Source organism: Solanum stenotomum, chromosome 5 (assembly GCF_019186545.1).
Source record: "Solanum stenotomum isolate F172 chromosome 5, ASM1918654v1, whole genome shotgun sequence".
Classification (NCBI taxonomy): domain Eukaryota; kingdom Viridiplantae; phylum Streptophyta; class Magnoliopsida; order Solanales; family Solanaceae; genus Solanum; species Solanum stenotomum.
In genome coordinates, this window is record NC_064286.1 from 63,359,421 (window position 1) to 63,379,220 (window position 19,800).

A 19,800-nucleotide genomic window follows, 5' to 3' on the forward strand; every position below is an offset into this window, starting at 1 on the left:
CTACATTGCTCGTCCTTCGCGGTATCTTTCTCTCTCTATAATACATATTTTATTCAAATAGTAAATGATTATTATGTTTGTGTATAATTTTTANTTTTTTTTTTTTTTTTTTTTTTTGTTCACTGATTGATTTTATTTTTGTTTATCGTGAAAATTTTGAATTCAACACGCTTAAAGCGTGATAAAAGAAATATTGGCAGCGAAATCTCTATGAAATTTTGAATTATTAATGTGTAACTGTTTACAAGCTGCCTTTTTGATCATTTGTTGGAGGTTAGTTTGCTTTAAGCAATACAAGGCAAGTGATCGATGAGGTGGTTGAGAACTTCGGTGTCTCATGTTATACTTGTTGCTGGCGGGAAGTGATAGGTATCATGTAAAATTGGTCGAGGTGGGTGCAAGTTATCCCTAACAGAATTTAAGAGGATGGTGGGAAGGTGAATTCTAATTCTTCAATTCTCTCTATCACAAAACATGATAATGTTGTATTACTAAATTCTGAACAAGAACAAACATGTTAGGATTGGTTATGTGAATATTCACTATTCCATTAGTATTATGAGGATTCACCGTAAATTGCAAGTTTTACGCTGGGTGCCAGCCTACCGCAACCCTTCTCCTTTATCTGGGTTTGGGACCAGTTGTGTGATCTTGTTCTGAAAAGACAAGTTTTTTTTTTGTTCTTTTGGTATGGAGGAGAATAAAGTATTTGATAGTACTGTGACTTGAGTTGTTAGGCATTTGTTTGATGCACCCTTTAAATGGTATTTTTGGGGGCATCATCACTCGTGTGTGTGTTTCTTTATGGTTTCACTTATCTTCTGCAAATTCTACAGCAGTTTAGGGCTACCAGTAGATATGAAATGTTAATTGACATCATCTTTTTGGGTAATGACTTGAGTATAAGGACATCATCTTTTTGGGTAATGACTTGAGTATAAGGATTCCAAGTGAGCTGATTAATAGTTTCATGCTGAACCTATAAAAAGATAAAACATTTGTGTTGATTCTTGGCCGTTAAGATAGTGTTAGCTCATCATTTGGGAATACAAATTTCCTGGAAGTTAGGATGCTGTACTAGGCATACTCTACTTGTTCATATTATTGAGGTCAATATGATCTGATATACGGTATACCCATCTGTTCATGAATATTCATTTCATAGACCTTTTGTGGTATATATGGTGTTGAATATGACCTTCATGGTTATTATTTCTTGAATGTGTCAACAAACTGCAAGAACTATTGGAATAGAGGTCTAGCTTCCTATTCTTATTTGTGGACTGAGAAAGAATTGATTTTTCCCCCTTATTTTACTTTGTTGTTTTGTGCCATAGGTCGAATATGTCTATCGATGGGTTCAACTACTCTGCTTTTCTGCCTTTCAGGTCAAAGCAGGGGAAATTCATCAAATCATTTTATATTGGGGTTGTGCTTTAGCTAGTGAGGGAATCTTGTCCTCTTCCATCCAATATAAAACTGAAACTTCTTGGAATTTTGCATGTCTGGCTCTGTGGCTATTGTTGATAGCATTGGAAAAACACTTTCTTTGTCAGATAGGACAAAGTCTCTCGACGCTGTGTTAATTAATGAAAATAACCGCTCTAGTAAATGGACAAATAGAGAAGTCAATCATACTTCTGAAAGCACCAGCTTTAGAATTAGGGATCTCTTCTTACCAAATGGGGACTCGTATTCTGGATCTCTGCTGGGAAACATACCTGAGGGTTCAGGAAAGTATGTCTGGTCTGATGGTAGTCGGTATGAGGGTGAGTGGAGACATGGAATGAGGCACGGGCATGGGAAACTAGAGTGGCCTACTGGTGCTGTATATGATGGTGAATTTTCAGGTGGCTATATGCATGGTGACGGAATGCATATTGCTCCTGATAAAGTGACTTATAGGGGACGCTGGCGGTTCAATCTCAAACATGGTTTAGGGTATCAATTGTATCCCAATGGAGATTTTTTCAAAGGGTCATGGATTAGAGGAACCCCTGAAGGACGTGGTAAGTATAAATGGGCGAATGGGAATGTCTACGTGGGTAATATGAAGGGAGGGACATTATCTGGAAAAGGATCTCTCACTTGGATCAATGGAGATTCATATGAAGGAAGATGGTTAAATGGTATGATGCACGGTCTTGGTGCATATACTTGGAGAGATGGTGGCTGTTATATTGGAACATGGACACATGGACTAAAAGATGGAAAGGGAACATTTTATCCTAGCGGTAGCAGACTTACGGCTGGTCAGGAATTTTACCTCAATGCTTTGAGAAAACAAGGATTATTGCCAGATTTGAGAAAACAAAAACGAGTCTCGCATATTTATCATTCCTCTTCAGTAGATACAGAAAATGTCAAAGTAAGTGGAAACAAAGGATCCTCAAGACATTCATATGATAGGCTTTCAAAGGGGAACATATCAAATCTTGAACAGTCACACCCCACTAATGTTACTCTGGAAAGACGATGGAGTCTTGAAGTAGCTATTGAGAAGGTAATTGGAAATGATATAGATGGTGTTGATACTGGGAACGATATGAATACTCCAATTTTAGAAAGAGAATACATGCAAGGTGTACTAATCAGTGAGGTTGTCCTAAATGATCGATTCTCACCAGCTAGAAGAGCAGCAAAAAGGAGACAAAGGACACTTGCGAGGGAATCGAAGAGGCCAGGTGAAGCAATTATTAAGGGTCATAGGCATTACAATGTAATGCTTAGTTTGCAGCTTGGTATCAGGTACACTACTTACGTCTGCTCAAAATTTGTTTTCCTCTCATGTTTGCAGCAGATTTACTTTTGCTGGACTTTGTTGGTGCTGTTTTTATTGATTCCTTTTTGTTTGTCGAACTACTTTAGCTAAAGATAAACTGGTAAAATATAAACCTATAATGCTATAATTTAACTAGTCCCTTTCTAAGTTTATTTCCACTATCTTCTTTAGCTATGGTAGTTAACAGAAAAGGAAAAGAAATAGGAAAAAAGAGAGTTGAATTTGATATTCAGTTGGAAATGAAGTAGGTTTTAATGTCTGCATCCCGCCTGCTCCTGTGGGTAATAATCATGGTTTCATCTTGCGATTTACTTGAATACATGGAAGGACCATTAGAATTGCTTGCTATGATTCGTATTTTTCTGTAAATCACTATGAATTGGAGGAAGGATGGAAGTCCTTGATATCAAGGAAACTCAAAGGAAGTTTGCATCTTTGCAAAGTTATGTCTTTGCAAGTCAATGGACGTTTTGCATCTTCCACAAAGTTCTATCTACTGGAAATTCTGTGTTAGATGTTGAAAGTTGTTAAATTGTGTATATAATCATGGCAAAATGAAGGAATACCATTCAGGAAAAAAGTGTAGTCTCTTTTGATAACTAATTCATGTTAGACTTAAGAAAAGGTAAAATACATCATAGGCTAAAAACAGAATAACAAGTTCCTATACTCATAGGGTCAGAAGAATTATGTTAACGAGGTTAATCATGGTTAGTATCTTGGTTTTTTGGTCACATCCATTTAAGTGGCATTTGTTTGTGGTAATCTTTATGAGATCTCGTAACATTCTTTTTTCCAGAAACACATATTTGTTGAAGTTTCTTCAAGACGTTTTGCAAAAGATATTTCTTTCATAAAGTTGTTTTTTGAAGAAGTGATTTTGTTGTGTTTTCGAAAGAGAAGTTTTTCTTTCATCCACCAAACACTCAAAAATCTTCAGAAAAACTACATAAATCCATATATGTTTTCTTTTTGCACAATTCTTTTTCCTAAGAAATGTTTACATAAACTTTTCTGGAAAAATGTCTGTTGGCAGAAGGAGCACACTACTTAGTTGATCAGATAATAATGAATTGAACAAAGGGAAAGTCTTGGAGAAAACTAGAATGTAAATTGATGATAGGAACTTCTTGTGTCAGAGGAGTTGCTAAAAGCCTTTTTATCCCATACAACCCCGTCTATGATTTCTTTGTGTTACTCCTGAAGTGCGAATAGTATTGAATGTGAAGACTTGTTTATTAGTAGGATCCATTTGCTATATGGAGAGGTTAACCATGTAAACACTTTTATTTGCTTCTGCCTTTGCTTTCTCCTAAAATGCTGTGCAAACAAATGAAGTTGAGTCTCATCTACCACTAAATTCTTCACTGCAATTCAGCACATGTTTTAGTCATGCACTGCTAATGTTGCTTATGAAATTCTTTTGATTTAATCATGCCAAGTGTGCTACCATTGTACCTCTCAATTTCATTATAAATGTACCAGGCTGATTATTAAAATACATACAAACATGTTTTGTGGCTCAGCACCATCATATAACAAGTCATCCCATCTATTTATACAAGCAGGGATTCTCTCTTTACACAAAAGTATAAATGAAACAAAAAGGATCCTTTAATACTCTCACTATATTGAAAAGTTCTCTGTTTCTTTCAATCTATATAAGCCAAAAGAGACATAGTGCAGTGATGTTCTTTCAGTTACGTTCTTCTCTTTTTCTATCTTTGTAATTTCCAGCTTGAAATTGGTTCACTCATAGTTTTTGGTAACTCCCATCAAATATTGAACATAACAGACACCTGGTCCATATATGTGACTGTGAGGTTCAAAGAAAGGCAATCGTACTGGACAAAGAGTTACTGTCCTCCTGTTTATCGTATATGAACCTTGATGACCAGTTAAGGTTCTAGTTTACTCATGTTGAAAAGTTTTGAAATATGACCAGATACAGTGTGGGGAAAATTACACCGGGACAAAGGCGAGAAGTGGGAGCTTCTGATTTTTGTGCCTGTGCGTGCTCTCGGATGTATTTTCCGAAAAAAGGATCTCAACTGACACCTTCTCATCAATCAGAAGATTTCAAATGGAAAGATTATTGTCCAGTGGTTTTCAGGTTTGTCATTTACCATCTTCTACCTTCAAAGTCAATTGCAATTTGTGATTCCATTGTTTTTTGGTCTTGAAGGCATGTCAACTGTGAGGAAATAGCTTGATCTATTTGAGCGGAATCCGGATCAGCGAATGTACATCTAACTGACTTTAGTATACAGATATGTGTAAATCACAGCTTCATATCTTTTATGACTTCTCTCAGATGTACTTCGCCTTTGCTAATCAGTTAAGAAAGAGGATCTTCTGATAATAAAAGAAGTGTGACCAACATTTTTATTTGAATAACTGATCAACTGAGCCAAATACTTGTATCTCTTCATATATTCATTTTCTAGGTGCAACAGATGGTCTCATAGAAGTCGAGCTAATTATTAGTATTTTGTTTGTTCATTTATATGCATGTGTAGAATAAGTGGAATGAATTTACCTTCTTGTAGGAATCTGAGGGAATTGTTCAAGATTGATACTGCTGACTACATGATGTCCATCTGTGGAAATGATGCACTTAGAGAACTTTCTTCTCCTGGGAAAAGTGGCAGTGTGTTTTTCCTGTCTCAAGATGGTCGTTTCATGATTAAGACATTACGGAAGTCAGAAGTTAAGGTATGCTATCTTAGCTTAAATGATTAAATCTCATGTGTTGATGTATCACAGTCCGCCTCTTAAACTATTTTACCAGGGTGGTAGTCATAATTGTTCAGTTCAGGGAACGCATCTACAGGTTGTTGGAAAAGATTATTTAAGAAATAGAGATAAGGCTAATCGAAGTACTTCCTCATTCTGAAGTTCAACTTATCTCGTTAGATTGCCTTGGCAATATCTAATCTGGAATTTCTGTTTTCTTCTCTTTCAACATGCTTCTTGAAGACCTATCCTTCCTGGCTAATGCTTGGCATATTTTCTTGTTCCTGTTATAGCTATAAAGTCTTTGTTTTGATACGTAATTTTATTGCATAGCAGCACTAAGATAGTGCTTACAATGTAGTTAACATCTCAAAACAACTCTTTTTTAAATCTCTGACTAATTTATCAGCATTCCTCTGATACTTTTAAGTTAGGTATATGGAAAAGAGAATTTTTCCAATTAGTGGGTTGGTAATCATTCTTATTAACGTGCATTTTACATGTAGGTTCTGCTGCGAATGCTTCCAAATTATCATCGTCATGTCAAGGCATATGAGAATACTCTCATCACTAAATTCTTTGGTCTTCACATGATAAAGCCCTCAAGAGGACAAATGGTATAAATTTAGACATTCAAATTATTTCATCATTCCTTTCTTTTACTTGTGAGTTTCTACAAACTGAGCAAAACAAAGTTAAGACAACTTAAGAAGTTATATTACATCAAATATGTTTAGTGTTTAATAATGAAAACAAAATTTCATAAACTTCTGTTACAAATTTAAGTAAGAAGTTAATTTATCATAGAAACAAAAAATGACTAATCATGAAATATCATATAACACATCTGAAAAACTTTAAATTGATATGTACATACTTACATGTTGAGATATTTAATTATAACTAAGTCATATGTTTATCTGAGTAAAATAAAATTTGTGACAAGTATATGTTTTATACTTATCAAAAGGAAGAACTAAACCATCTAAGTTATTATGCTAAATGTATAAACCAAATTAAAGTGAACGCAGAATGAGTTTTTTGCTTTTTCTTTTTATTGTTTCTTTCTTTCATTATTTTATCTTTTTATGATTGATCATTTATCTTAATATATAATGATTTGTTCACTTTCTTTTTTTGTATTTTGATCATACATCTTGTAGAACACTAACACCTGCATGAGAACCAAAACCTGGGTGGAGGGACTCATTTACATTGTTAGTCAGAAAATCCTCCATCCCAATTTATAGAATTCTCCTTCCATTTTGGATGTCCTGAAATGTTTGGCACCATTCCGTTTCTATACAACTTTCACAATATAAACTACTCAAATTTTAAACTTTGATGTGCAAATGTTATTTTACCATATGCTTCAGCTTCATTATCATTACTATAATCCACAAGTCAAATTAATATTTTGAACACAAATACAACCATGTAAATGAGATGGAGGAGTATCACTTTCCTCCATGTCCTCTTCATTTGGTGGTTTGGTTCCAGAACATTTTTTTCATGTGCATGATCTCATTTAAAGAAAGAATGTATAGACTCTTGCATATAAAAAGCTTAACTGTTTTTCTTTTTCAATTACATTTGCAGTTACGCTTTGTAGTAATGGGAAATATGTTCTGCACAGAGTTAAGAATCCACCGAAGATTTGATCTTAAAGGTTCCTCACTTGGACGATCTGCAAATAAGGTTGAAATTGACGAAAACACAATTCTCAAGGATCTAGATTTGAACTACTGCTTTTATCTAGAGCCTTCTTGGCGGGAAGCTTTACTAAAGTGAGTCTTGGTAAAATATTCCATATTTTGCATGTATTTCCTCTGATGTTTATGCACTTAACCTTTTCTTTTCTTCTTATTCGTACATAGATCTTCCATAGGGCTTCTTGTTTAATTAGTGAATGTTCATATGCTAGGACTTCTTCCTTCCTTAATTTTTTTTTTTTTAAAACTGGTAAATTTAAGTGAAAAGGACTTCTTTGTTTCTTAAAATCTTTTGTCTAGCTTTAACAAAATTTCATTCTTAAGTTTGATCTAGTCCTTTAGTTATTTGGCATTTAAAATAGGAAGTACTTTGTGCAGTTAGATATCCAAGGATTTGAACAGCACAAGTCATGCTTTTCTGGTAATATTGCTGTACTGCACAAAGCGACTCAGTTAGCCCTTTGGTTAATGCCCGTCAGTAGCATGATACTTTTGAGGCCTTTTGATAGTTGAAACAATTCTTTTGTAACAGAGAGAAACTAATGAATTCCAGTTAGTTGAATAATTCCATGAGTTGCTAGTTTTGACATTTTCTATTTCCTTGCATTAGGCTATTAGCATTTCTCAGCCACTATAGTAGCCGTATGCTTTAGTAACAGTTATTTGAAATAGGTCGTATTCTTTAGTAACAGTTTCTCATCATTCATCTGATCAAATATGGTGGAAAGTTCCGGCTTCACTCATACCAAATATTTGCAAAGAATGAATGTTTTTCTTGCTGTTTTCTCCATTCTTTTAAGATGGAGGTGGCTAGTTATTGTATTTCTGCATGTTTAATAAGATAAGAGTATGGTTTAGAGAGCATGGATCTATTAGTATTTTCCCTGTAATCAGTTACCACTTGCATTCAAAAACTGTTCGAGAGTATTTCTCTTTATGTTTGATGATCCCTGACTTCTCTAGAACCTCTATGTTAATAAGGATGACAATGGGGGTGGGGTGGGGGTTGGCTTAACCTACAAAAATCTCAACCCACCCTGCCCCGTGAAGCGATTCTTTAAATTTTCAACCCCCGCTTATTTATGCATTCTTGCAAATTTCTGCAAGTATTTCTGCAAGTTTTTAGAAGACACAGTAAGTTTCGAGTGCATTCATACATCTGGTACTTTAACCTGGAATAAAAAAAATTAGTGGCATCCAGAGATCATCTGACAGTTTTCTCTTTTATATGGTCACATACTTCACACTAGAATGATAGAATCTTTATGAATTCATTCAAGTTCCTATGGTGATAAGTATACAATGAATGTGTTAAACAGTATACTAAGTTGAAATAGCTGGATAAGTGATTTGAAATAATGTTTGCTTTTTTTCATTTCAATGAAAATCCTTTTAAATGCTCTCGTTTTGCTGTTGACATCCATGTACTTGTACAGGCAGATTGAGATTGACAGCAAATTTTTGGAGCAGCAGCACATAATGGATTACAGCCTCTTGTTAGGTGTTCATTATAGAGCACCCCAGCATCTACGATCTCCCATCTCGTGCAGTGGATGTACAGCAACAGAAGGATTGGGAATTGTTGCAGATGATGGTAGGTTTGTTTCTGAAAGATTATAAGTAATTATGTGGTTGAACAACTCTGAGGCTTATCACCATGAAACCGGGTAAATTCAGTATCTGGTGTCTATAAATTTAACTGGTCCAGAAGATCTGAACAGCAGTAAAGTCTAGATAATACTTATTTACGAGAGCCCTGAACACCAATCTAATCTCAAAGAATAAATTCCAGAGTACAAAATAGACAAACTTTCTGATTTGGTTGTGTGCTGAGTATGGACGAGTTAGAAATATTGAAAGACTATGGAACAGCCAGCGGACTAGAGGACATTTCTTTCAACATTTAGGCAAGGTGAGTGCCCTTTAATTTTCACTAATAAATAGGCTGAGTTGTTATTCTATTGTTATGCTATCGATCACTTTTGGGACCTTTGTAACCAAAAATGTGAGATAACTAGCAATGGAATCCCATGGTAGAACCTTACTTTTATTGACTCTGATTTTCGATGAAGTTTAGTGGTTTCATGTTTTTGAACTTTTCTCTCTAGCTCATGCCATTTCTATAGAAGTTGGGCACACAAATCTTAACTGCAGGCCACCGTGGGACACATTATAAATGAAAAGTTATCAAATTATTTAGAAATAGATGTGAAATTCCTCTCCCGTTCTTTAAAAAAAAAAAAACCCATCTAAACAAGTATGTGACATAGGCATCAGAACAATAAAAGATTTCACATTGTACAGTGAATTTGCCATCGACTTCAGAGTTCTAGTAATAGATCAGAGGTTTAGGACTCTTTTGTGTGTTAAATGTAGCTTGTGCATACTTTGTATACACCAATACTAGATGTATTTATACAATATAGAAGTTTCGTATCAATACTGGGAGTTCTTTGTTATTTTTTTTATGGGGCAGAAAGCATAATAGTTTCTTTAAAGTATATTACTGATCTCCCTTTCTAATCAGTGAGGGCGCACAATCACCAGGGGTGGAGCCACCTTAATACTTACGGGTTCGATAGAACTCAATATCTTTGGCTCTAGCTTTGTTTTTGTATAAACATTCATTTACTATGTATGAATAATTTATCCAGAACCCAGTAAACAAAAAAGGATTATGGTCCAGAGCACATAAACTAAAAATCATGGATTTGCCTCTAGAACTAATCACTATTTCTGAACTTTTTCTTCTTTTGTTAATTACAGAGTCTCCGGAGGATGAAATATCACCCCAAGGCCTTGTTTTAGTCCCTCGTGGTGCAGATGATAATTGTGTAGTAGTGGGTTCTCATGTCAGAGGCAGACGATTGCGAGCATCATCTGCCACTGGTGACAAGGAAGTGGATCTCCTCCTCCCTGGGACAGCAAGGTATTTTCAAAAAGCTTGAACGTGCTACTTTCCTTTTGTCAGTGCATTTTAAGCACGCTTAGAAAACCATGCTAGGACAATGTACTGCAGGACTCAGTAGGTTACTTGAACCACAGTGCCGAGTAAGTTTAAGTATGAATACTTCTGTTTATTAGAAGTTCCCACGACACGTAAAACACTGTAATTAAGCAAGACTTAGCAGTTGAGCCGGTCAGTGGCGAAACCAAGATTTTCACTAAGGGGGTTCAATAGATGAAGAAGTAAACACACGAAGAAGTCGAAGGGGGTTCAACATCTACTATATTAACTAAGTTGCATGGACTCTTCACTTTTGATGCCGCACCCATGTCGGATTCTCCAAAAATACACTATTTTTGGAGAATCCGACACACACCCGTTGACATTTTTGAAGAGTTTGAGCAACAAACTATATATACATAAAAAATAATTTTAACCATGTATAAACTATGCAATTTTCCGCCGAAGGGGGTTTGGATGACCCCCCTCGGCCCTACCTGTCTCCATCCCTAGAGCCAGAATGAAAGTTCATGAATCTTATACATTCACCTTAAGGGAGGCAGATTTTTGGCTATTTCGCGTGTAAACTATACTATTGATTAGTTTGTACCTTTTTAGTTTTCTGTTTTTGTTGATATATTCTAAAAGTCACTTCTTTCATGTCCCTAAGCAGGCTCCAGATTCAGCTTGGAGTGAATATGCCAGCAAGGGCAGATAATATACCCGGGAAAGGTGATACACAAATGTTTCTTGAAGTATACGATGTTGTATTGTATGTCGGCATCATTGACATATTGCAAGAATACAACCTACGTAAGAAAATAGAACATGCATACAAATCAGTTCTGTTTGATTCTATGTCCATATCTGCTGTGGAACCAACATTTTATTCACAGCGTTTCTTACAGTTCATCCGAAAGGTGTTTCCTGCACGTTCAATAGTAAATTAGAAGAGTTTGTACATTGTTGTTTACACCTCATACTTATCCTCAAATGTTTTGTAGTTGGCAGATATTTATCTACTGTTTGCGTTAATTGAGAATACGCAAGACGGATTATGTATATAGCGGTTTTCATTATTTTGGAAGAAAATAAATTTGAACTCTTCTGGCTACAGTACTTTTCTATACTGCCATAACATTTCTGCATTTTGTACTTTCATTTTCTATTATGAAGATGCCACCAACACAATATTTTTTGGATTCCCTGTGTTATTAGTATTTAGATAAGAATCCTCGTAATCATAAATTGGACTATTACTAGTATTAATATTGTTATAGCTACTAGAATTTCAATTCAGTATAGAGGAACTTTAATTTGAAATGGAGGTCTGCCATCAGGTGCTTTAATCCAAGAGTATATCGTTCAGATGATATTTTCATATTAAAAAAAATACTCTATAGTTAAAGTTCAAATCAATTTTAAAATATTGCTTAAAGTTTGTTTAGCAGTTTAAAAAGTGGTTATATTTGTTGGTGGAGCCTGACCCCTTAATACACTATATATTTACTTCAATGCCACTCCAGGAATAGATAGAAAGAAGAAGAAAGGGAAAAGAATAAGCATAACTTGCAATGACATTGTCCTTACTCTTCAGCCACCCATTTTTCTTTCTTTCTCTAAAACCTATACGCTATACAATCACTTTCTCTCTCTCTATATATAAAAGGGTGAATGATATGTAATAGGATTTTATTGCATATTTCTCGGTGGAGCTAGAGAGAGTAAGTTTTTCATTGATCGAGGGAGAGAGAGAATGGGATCATCAACGGCCACGCAGAGCAGCAGCAGCTATGATCTGTCGTTTAAAATCTTATTGATCGGTGACTCAGGAGTGGGGAAGAGCAGCTTGCTCCTCAGTTTCATTTCTAATGCTGTTGACGATATTACCCCTACCATTGGTATTCATTTTCATCCAACAACAATTATATTACTAGATATATGTTTTAGTTAATTAAGCTAAGTTGGAGTTAGTTATATGAATCCTACAGAAGATGAGCATTGCTCATTTAAACTTATCTTAATCCAATTGTCAATAATTTAGGCTCTCTAGCTCTTTCTATTATTTAGCAGGAGCTTAGTGCACCGGGCTGCCCTTTTTCTTAGCTACATGATTTGTTCTTTCTTGAAAAAAATAATTCTTATCGAAAAACTAATTACTCTGCATCCTATGGTTGCATTATTGTGGATTTTACTGGATTAGTAGCAGTTATTTTTAAGCATCTAATTGAACTTTTCAATGATCGACTAGGTGTCGATTTTAAAATCAAGACGCTCACTGTTGGTGGGAAAAGATTGAAGCTTACCATTTGGGACACAGGTAAGATTTTTCTGTATTCTCTAACAGCTAAGACTAGCTGTGAAGTATGTCCTAATACATTTCTGTGATCATTCAATAGTAAGGCGCTTAGTTTTTTTCCCAGTTGTATCGAAGAGTTAATGCCAGGTTGTAATCTTTCTTTAACATATCTTCTACAGCTGGACAGGAGAAGTTCAGGACATTGACAAGCTCCTACTTCAGAGGTGCTCAGGGGATCATTCTTGGTATGTCATATGAATGATAAGAGTGTCATTTTCTGGATTCATTTGTTGTGCTATTACTATGTTTCGTCTGAATTTGTTATAATTGTGTTTCGTATCTGTGTTTATAATATCTGATAAACATTACTGTAAATCACAGTTTATGATGTGACAAGGAGAGACACATTCACTAACCTGTATGATGTGTGGGCAAAAGAAGTGGAGCTTTATTGTACTAATGAGGATTGTGTTAAGATGTTGGTCGGAAACAAAGTTGACAGAGTAAGTTTTCTGCTTGTGTATATTCATTGTATGCTTGGAGATACACTTTATCCTGTCACTCGCCTTTTGGCAATTGTATTCAAACACTTGGTCTAATCACCTTCGAGGTGTGTGTTTTGATAAATAGTTAGTGATAATACCTGATAAGTCAGGTATGAAACTTGTAAGAAAATGTGATACTTCAGATATATTTGTGTACACTATTTCTTAAATTTACATTAACATTATATTCATTAGAGTCGCTATGGAGATTAATTGATATGGAATTTCAGGAATCTGAGAGAGATGTTAGCAGGGAGGAAGGTGTTGCTCTAGCAAAAGAGCTTGGAAGTTTATTTCTCGAATGTAGTGCTAAAACTCGCGCAAATGTAGAGCAATGCTTTGAAGAGCTCACATTAAAGGTAGGAGCTGTATTCCCTTTACTCACTGTAGAATTCAACAGAGATGTTACACTCAATGTTTGATCTTCTTAATGGACAACTTAACTAGATAATGGAGGTGCCTAGTCTTCTGGAAGAAGGATCTACTTCAGGGAAGAAAAATATATTGATACAGAAACAACAACAACAAACAACAGAGTCACAGAGTAGTTGCTGCTCATGAAACTCTCCGAACTATAGGACCAAACGCCGACAGATATATCAAAGGAATGCTTATATGTTTACTCATTAACACTTGATCAAACATGTAAATATTCCATTCTATATAATTATAAAATGACGCAACTTCAAGTTACTGAGTATACAAAATTACCGTTACAGAGCAAATGAGGGACAAAAACAGGACTCATCAGACAGTACACAATATCATTAATTATAATAGGTTTTAATAGAGATATTGATGACACTAATTAATTAATTAAGTAGATTCCATAATAAGTCAATATCCCAACCATCACTTTCTCCTTGTAGCATGATTGGTGAATTATTTTCCTCATGCAACAAATTTGGTAACAACTTATTTTCTTCCTCAAAGCTCAATAGTACTGCTTCTTCATCCTCAACTTCATTACAATTTTCCAGTAAACTTGTCCACCATTCAACTCCGTCATCGTCTATAGGCGATGACAACGTTGTTGTTTCTCCCATTGGCTTCTCACAAATATTTACTACGAGTTCTTTGTTGCGTTGTTCGTCATCTTTATCTAATGTGTTTGTGATCATACTTTTGTCGTTGCACCAAGAAACATTCTTTGCATTTGATGATAAGGTCCGAGGTTGAGGTTTTATTATTTCATTCTTAGTAATATTAGTATTTAACTTCCTTAGAAGGCGAGTATTCCAGTAGTTTTTCACATCGTTTGCTGTCCTTCCTGGAAGTCTACCAGCAATAAGTGACCACCTACACAAAATAACGTAATTTTTAGATGAGATGATTACACATTTTACAACATCCTGCCTACTACCGCATAAGTGGACATGTTATATAATACATAGTAATATAATTTACGTAATAAATTTTTTGTTGTAAATATCTAATGTCATAAACTTTTAAATGAAATGGTTGCTCAAATTATGAGTGAGTGTAATTAATATGAGATTTAAAGTATTAAACATTATAAAGTACTCCCTCCGTCCCATTTTATATGTCACCTTTTTACTTTGCACTTGCATTAAGAAATGATGTAACTTTACCCTTCTATTCCTATTTAATGTTTTCTTAAGTCAGCTTTATTAATAAATGACAAGATTAATTAACTATTCTATCAAGGGTATAATAGGCAAAATATGGTAATTTATGCATAAATTTTATAAAATGACAAGTATTGTGATCTAGCTATTTATTAAAAAGGATGACATATAAAATGGGATGGAGGGAGTACTAATTATTGCCTGTTGCCTAAGAGTTTATGAAGCCTCAAAATGAGATCCACTTCATCTGGTTCAAAGTCACCTCTCTTGATATGTGGTCTTAGATAATTTAGCCATCTCAGTCTACAGCTTTTCCGACATCTATTTAGACCTGCATGTATTAACATGAAATTTAGATTTTCCGACATCAATTTAGATCTGCATGTATTAACATGAAATTTAGATTTTCCGACATCTATTTAGACTTGCATGTATTAACATAAAATTTAAGAAAGAAAGAAAGAAAGAACGATGAATCGGAAAATAGTAGTAGTATTATAACGTTTATTTACCAGCTCTAGAAGGAACAAGATGCCACTTTCCTTCACCATATTTTTGAATGCATTTTCTCAAGTGAAAATCTTCTTCTTCAGTCCATGAACCTTTCCTAACTCCCAACGACGTACACATAGGAGTGTTCATGATATGTGTCACACTGCATATGATCAAAGGAAGTACAAGAATCAATAGATAATAACAATATGAACTACGAGAAATAATAGATAGAAATAGAAATCGAAGAATAAGAAATTACAGGAGTAATATTACGACTATTAATATGAACGAACAACAAAACAATACACTGCAACCTACTAACCTTCTATCTAATCTATATATGTCCTCCACACCCTCCTATATCTAAGATCCTGTCCTTGATAAGCTGAAAGCGGTCTTATATCTTGTCTAATCATCTCTCTCCCATTATTTCTCGCACTAATAATTCTTCCTCAACAATTTTTAAAAAGTAACAATTTGTATTTGACAAAGTAAAACGTGACTTGAGAGGTAAATCTAAACAAGTATTTTAACGAAAATGGTATATTTGAGATTAAAATAATCAATTGGAGTTTACTTATCATAGTTCAGTGGCAAATTTGAGTCAGCCCATCTGACAACAAGAGAATATTTAAGATCAAATAAATGACAAATTTATTCTATTTCTCATTAGTTGAAAAAAATTGCAAGACCTTTTTTACCCTTTTCCTATTTTGAAAATGTCATTTGATTATTAATGATCTCATACAAAAAGGATAAAATATTGAAATCAAAAGATTATAAAATATAAAAAGCAAGATGTATATACATACATAAAATAAATTGAAACAATAACAATAGTAAAACATGACAACTAGAGAGGACCTTTTACAAGCTGTTGGCCTGCTGGTAATTATATAACTTGTTCTTTAATTTCCACAATATTTTGTAAGTCATATTTGAGGCTCTCTATATAGGGCAGGCACAACTTATTGGGGATACACTAATCACGAGAGCCTTTAATGCAAAATGTCATATGTAATAAATTGCATTGTACCTCACCACCCCCCCACCCCCTCTACTAGCTAGGTTCTTGGAATTTTTTTCATATAACTGTCCGACATCGACTGATCCCAATCATGAAAATGATAATCTCCAAACTCTTTTGTCCTATTTACATAGTGTTGTCAGACGAACGGACCCCGGGGGGCTTGTTTGACATTGAAAATATCTAAAAGGGAAAAATTTATAGTTATTACAATCTCTAAAATTAAAAAAATTACAAAATTGATATCACAATCTCTAAAAAATTATAGATATCACAATCTCTCGAATATATTCATCCCCTCTTGGATATATTCCTACAATTAAGTAATGTATCATTTACAATGTAATGAACATTCAAGGAATGTATCCGAGAGCAATGAAAAATTTAATATTTTTGTAATTAAAAAAACTTTCGAAATAGGATGTAATTGGCCTCCAATTATATGAGATTTCTGTACTTTATACAAAAATCAATATATGGTTCTGTAATGTGCCTTAGAAAGCATTATGGTGGAGAAATGATTTTGAGCTTTATGAGTTTTGAATTTTAATTTTTTTGTTTATTCTATTCTCAATAGTATTTTTTATACATATTACTTAAAATTTTTGTTGATGTATATTGCATTTTAATGCTAAAATAATAATATTAATTTGAATAAATTAGTGGTGAAAGAAGACATAATTTCTTGGTGTAACTTATATAACTACTAAAATATGTTTCACCACTTAATTATTTACCCCACTAAAGTTTAAATATTGTAACCATACTATACATGATTTACTTCACTTAATATCGCACTACTCTCTCATTTACTAGATGAAAGAAATGCTTCCTATATAAAGGATGTTTTTTTCCTTGTGTTGAGTGTTTGAATGATTATATTCATTGGGTGGAGTTTGGACTCTTCAACTAATTCAAAATTATTTGAGTACTTATACAACGTTGTTGGACTGTTGTATTCTTGAGTAGACAAGTTAAGAATTATACTACTAGTACTAGAGTGAAGATTATGTCGTACTAAACGTGAATCTCTTTAAAGATAGTGAAATATCCGCGCCTTAATCATGAATATATTTTTATTCATTTTTCTTCAATTTATTTTCAACTATAATTTATTGTATATATTCACCAATATTTTGAAATACATTGTTATATATTATTAAAATTACTTTTTAGGTATATACCGTAGATGGAACCTTTTTTGTCCATGAAACCACCACGTGCACACATATTCCACCATAATAAGATCCACAGTAATTGGTGGTCGTTGAACTTGCATTTCTCGATCATGTGACCGAGAAGATGAACCAATATTGTTACTTTGAGCCATTTGTTGGTCAATATCCTCCGCAACTATATCTTCATGTTCATAGACCATAAATATTTCATCACTACTTTGGTATTCTCGCAAATAATTATGTAACATTGCGCAAGCTATGACAATTTTCACTTGTGTATCAATATCATAATGGTTCATGCCTTGTTTCAATATTCTAAATCTATTTTTCCAAGCTCCAAAAGTCCGTTCAATCACATTGTGCAGAGGTGAATGCCTATAATTAAATAGTTCTTTGGCATTTTGAGGCTCTCTTTCACTTCCTCGGTAATCTTGCAAATGATAGCGTAGTCCTTTGTATGGAGCTAAAAATCCTTTTGTGTTTCGGAAATCAGCATCAACAACATAATATTTATCTACCAAAAAACATTTTATAAAGAATTACTAAAAGCATATGTGACATAAATAAGACAGCTTTGTGAAAATAAATAATATTTATTCTAAGGATGTAATTTAAAGTTACCATGTGGCGGAAATGGAAATTGTGACGTTGGTTCAACAAGTGCATTCTCAAGTACTTTACTATCATGTGCAGTACCTTCCCAACCAACATCAACAAAGGTAAATCACATATCAAAATCACAAGCACATAAGACATTTTGTGATGTTCTTCCTTTGCGATTACGATATGCTTGTTGCACCGCTTTAGGAACCTCCCCTTCTATATATGTTCCATCAATCGCACCAACACAATCCTACCAAATAAAAAATACATCAATATTAGTTTAGTGAACATAAAATAAATTGGAAGCATTATAGAATGCACTTCATAAAAATAATGTTTGTAAGAGTAATAAAAATAGTGCTTCCAAGACAATGCAAAGTCATAAAATAAATATTATCTCTTTAAACAAAGTTGATAGGAAATATGTAACTAAATACTAATAACTTACACATAAAATATAAATGTTCACTTATTAAGGCCATAAAATAAATTTATTAATGTGATTGAAATTTTACCTTAAACCAAGGCCAAAATCGAGTATTATGTTGAATTTTGGAATGTACACCAGTCATATTTTTTGGTTGTATAAGTGTTGGTGCTATCTTGCTAATTGCCTCGGCAACTATTTTAACATGCCGATTAATTGTTTCAAGTGAATGTTGAAAAGTTTCACAATTGTGAGGTGTGAGTTAAATTGACTATATGTTGGTGAGAATAATAAATTTTATGTCGATGAGAATAATAAATTTTAAAAAGTAATGATGTGATTATAAATTTTATTTACATATGAAACAAATGGTTAGTAGATATAAATGTGGGGTTGTTTTAACAAAATAAATACTCATGGATCAATTATTGTATTAAAATATCTCAAATCATGATATGGAATCACCATATAATTCCATATCATGGTTTTTGGAGAATATGGTATCACCTCTCATGATATGGAATCATGAGATGGAATCGGCGTAAAATCGCATGTCCAAACGTTGATTCCATCTCACGATACCATATCGTGATATGACAACGCATGGCCAAACGCCTACTTAATATCGCACTACTCTCTCATTTACTAGATGAAAGAAATGCTTCACCTATATAAAGGATGCTTTTTTTCCTTGTGTTGAGTGTTTGAATGATTATATTCATTGGGTGGAGTTTGGACTCTTCAACTAATTCAAAATTATTTGAGTACTTATACAACGTTGTTGGACTGTTGTATTCTTGAGTAGACAAGTCAAGAGTTATACTACTAGTACTAGAGTGAAGATTATGTCGTACTAAACGTGAATCTCTTTAAAGATAGTGAAATATCCGCGCCTTAATCATGAATATATTTTTATTCATTTTTCTTCAATTTATTTTCAACTATAATTTATTGTATATATTCATCAATAATTTGAAATACATTGTTAATATATTATTAAAATTACTTTTTAGGGATATACCGTGGAACCTTTTCTGTCCATGAAACCACCACGTGCACCTTTATTCCACCATAATAAGATCCACAGTAATTGGTGGTCCTGAACAGAGTGGTAGTAAAAATTATCCGTACAAAATTTCTCTTAATGATATTAAAATTTTATTCAAGATTTTAATAATCAAGATCTATTCAAATCAAATAAGTAGTTAAATCTTAATATAAATAAATATATTTAATAACTTAAAATCTAAACCATTCAAATTCAGATTTTATTAAGAATAAACAAATAAATCACATATATCACTAAAAGATACTTGTTAAAATAACATACACTTACCATCATCTCATCTTTGAATGGTAAGTAGGGATGATTGAACAGCACAGAAAGCAAAACAACACACGCTTCTCACTAAGTACATAAAAAAAAAAGGCACATTTTCTCCAAATGCCTAATGTACACT

General features: G+C 33.6%; 2 protein-coding genes across 3 annotated transcripts; one reads left to right on the forward strand and one right to left on the reverse strand.

Annotated features, from left to right (window-relative positions):
• The first annotated feature begins 279 nt into the window (after nt 1-279).
• LOC125863620 (phosphatidylinositol 4-phosphate 5-kinase 9-like) lies at nt 280-13,603 on the forward strand. The gene is made up of 15 exons (XM_049543666.1): nt 280-437; nt 1,389-2,748; nt 4,728-4,895; nt 5,332-5,497; nt 6,025-6,135; nt 7,118-7,305; nt 8,667-8,824; nt 9,997-10,159; nt 10,851-10,909; nt 11,866-12,078; nt 12,429-12,497; nt 12,656-12,721; nt 12,858-12,979; nt 13,252-13,380; nt 13,469-13,603. Exons 2-15 carry the CDS (start codon nt 1,502-1,504, stop codon nt 13,580-13,582), a joined length of 2,973 nt encoding a protein of 990 aa, XP_049399623.1. The 5' UTR covers nt 280-437; nt 1,389-1,501; the 3' UTR covers nt 13,583-13,603.
• A 188-nt stretch (nt 13,604-13,791) lies between these two features.
• Nucleotides 13,792-16,086, reverse strand: LOC125863622 (transcription factor MYB1-like). Of its 2 annotated transcripts, none has more exons than XM_049543670.1 (4): nt 15,970-16,086; nt 15,123-15,265; nt 14,812-14,941; nt 13,792-14,320 (listed from the first exon to the last, which is right to left on the reverse strand). In XM_049543670.1, the coding sequence occupies exons 2-4, from the start codon at nt 15,250-15,252 to the stop codon at nt 13,834-13,836; spliced, it is 747 nt and encodes a 248-aa protein (XP_049399627.1). In that variant the 5' UTR covers nt 15,253-15,265; nt 15,970-16,086; the 3' UTR covers nt 13,792-13,833. The 2 variants fall into 2 exon arrangements, with proteins under 2 accessions (XP_049399627.1, XP_049399625.1); XM_049543668.1 differs by lacking the exon at nt 15,970-16,086 and adding an exon at nt 15,428-15,537.
• Nucleotides 16,087-19,800: the final 3,714 nt, after the last annotated feature.

What these genes read in the sequence shown, in the direction of transcription:
- LOC125863622 (XM_049543670.1), bottom strand. Translation starts at nt 15,252, where the DNA reads ATGAACACTCCTATGTGTACGTCGTTGGGAGTTAGGAAAGGTTCATGG. An exon ending in TCTTGTTCCTTCTAGAGCTG is followed by an intron (nt 14,942 to 15,122) that starts GTAAATAAACGT and finishes TAATACATGCAG; the next exon opens with GTCTAAATAGATGTCGGAAA. An exon ending in CATAAACTCTTAGGCAACAG is followed by an intron (nt 14,321 to 14,811) that starts GCAATAATTAGT and finishes TATTTTGTGTAG; the next exon opens with GTGGTCACTTATTGCTGGTA.
- LOC125863620 (XM_049543666.1), top strand. Translation starts at nt 1,502, where the DNA reads ATGTCTGGCTCTGTGGCTATTGTTGATAGCATTGGAAAAACACTTTCT. An exon ending in CTCCTCCCTGGGACAGCAAG is followed by an intron (nt 10,160 to 10,850) that starts GTATTTTCAAAA and finishes GTCCCTAAGCAG; the next exon opens with GCTCCAGATTCAGCTTGGAG. An exon ending in CGATATTACCCCTACCATTG is followed by an intron (nt 12,079 to 12,428) that starts GTATTCATTTTC and finishes ATGATCGACTAG; the next exon opens with GTGTCGATTTTAAAATCAAG.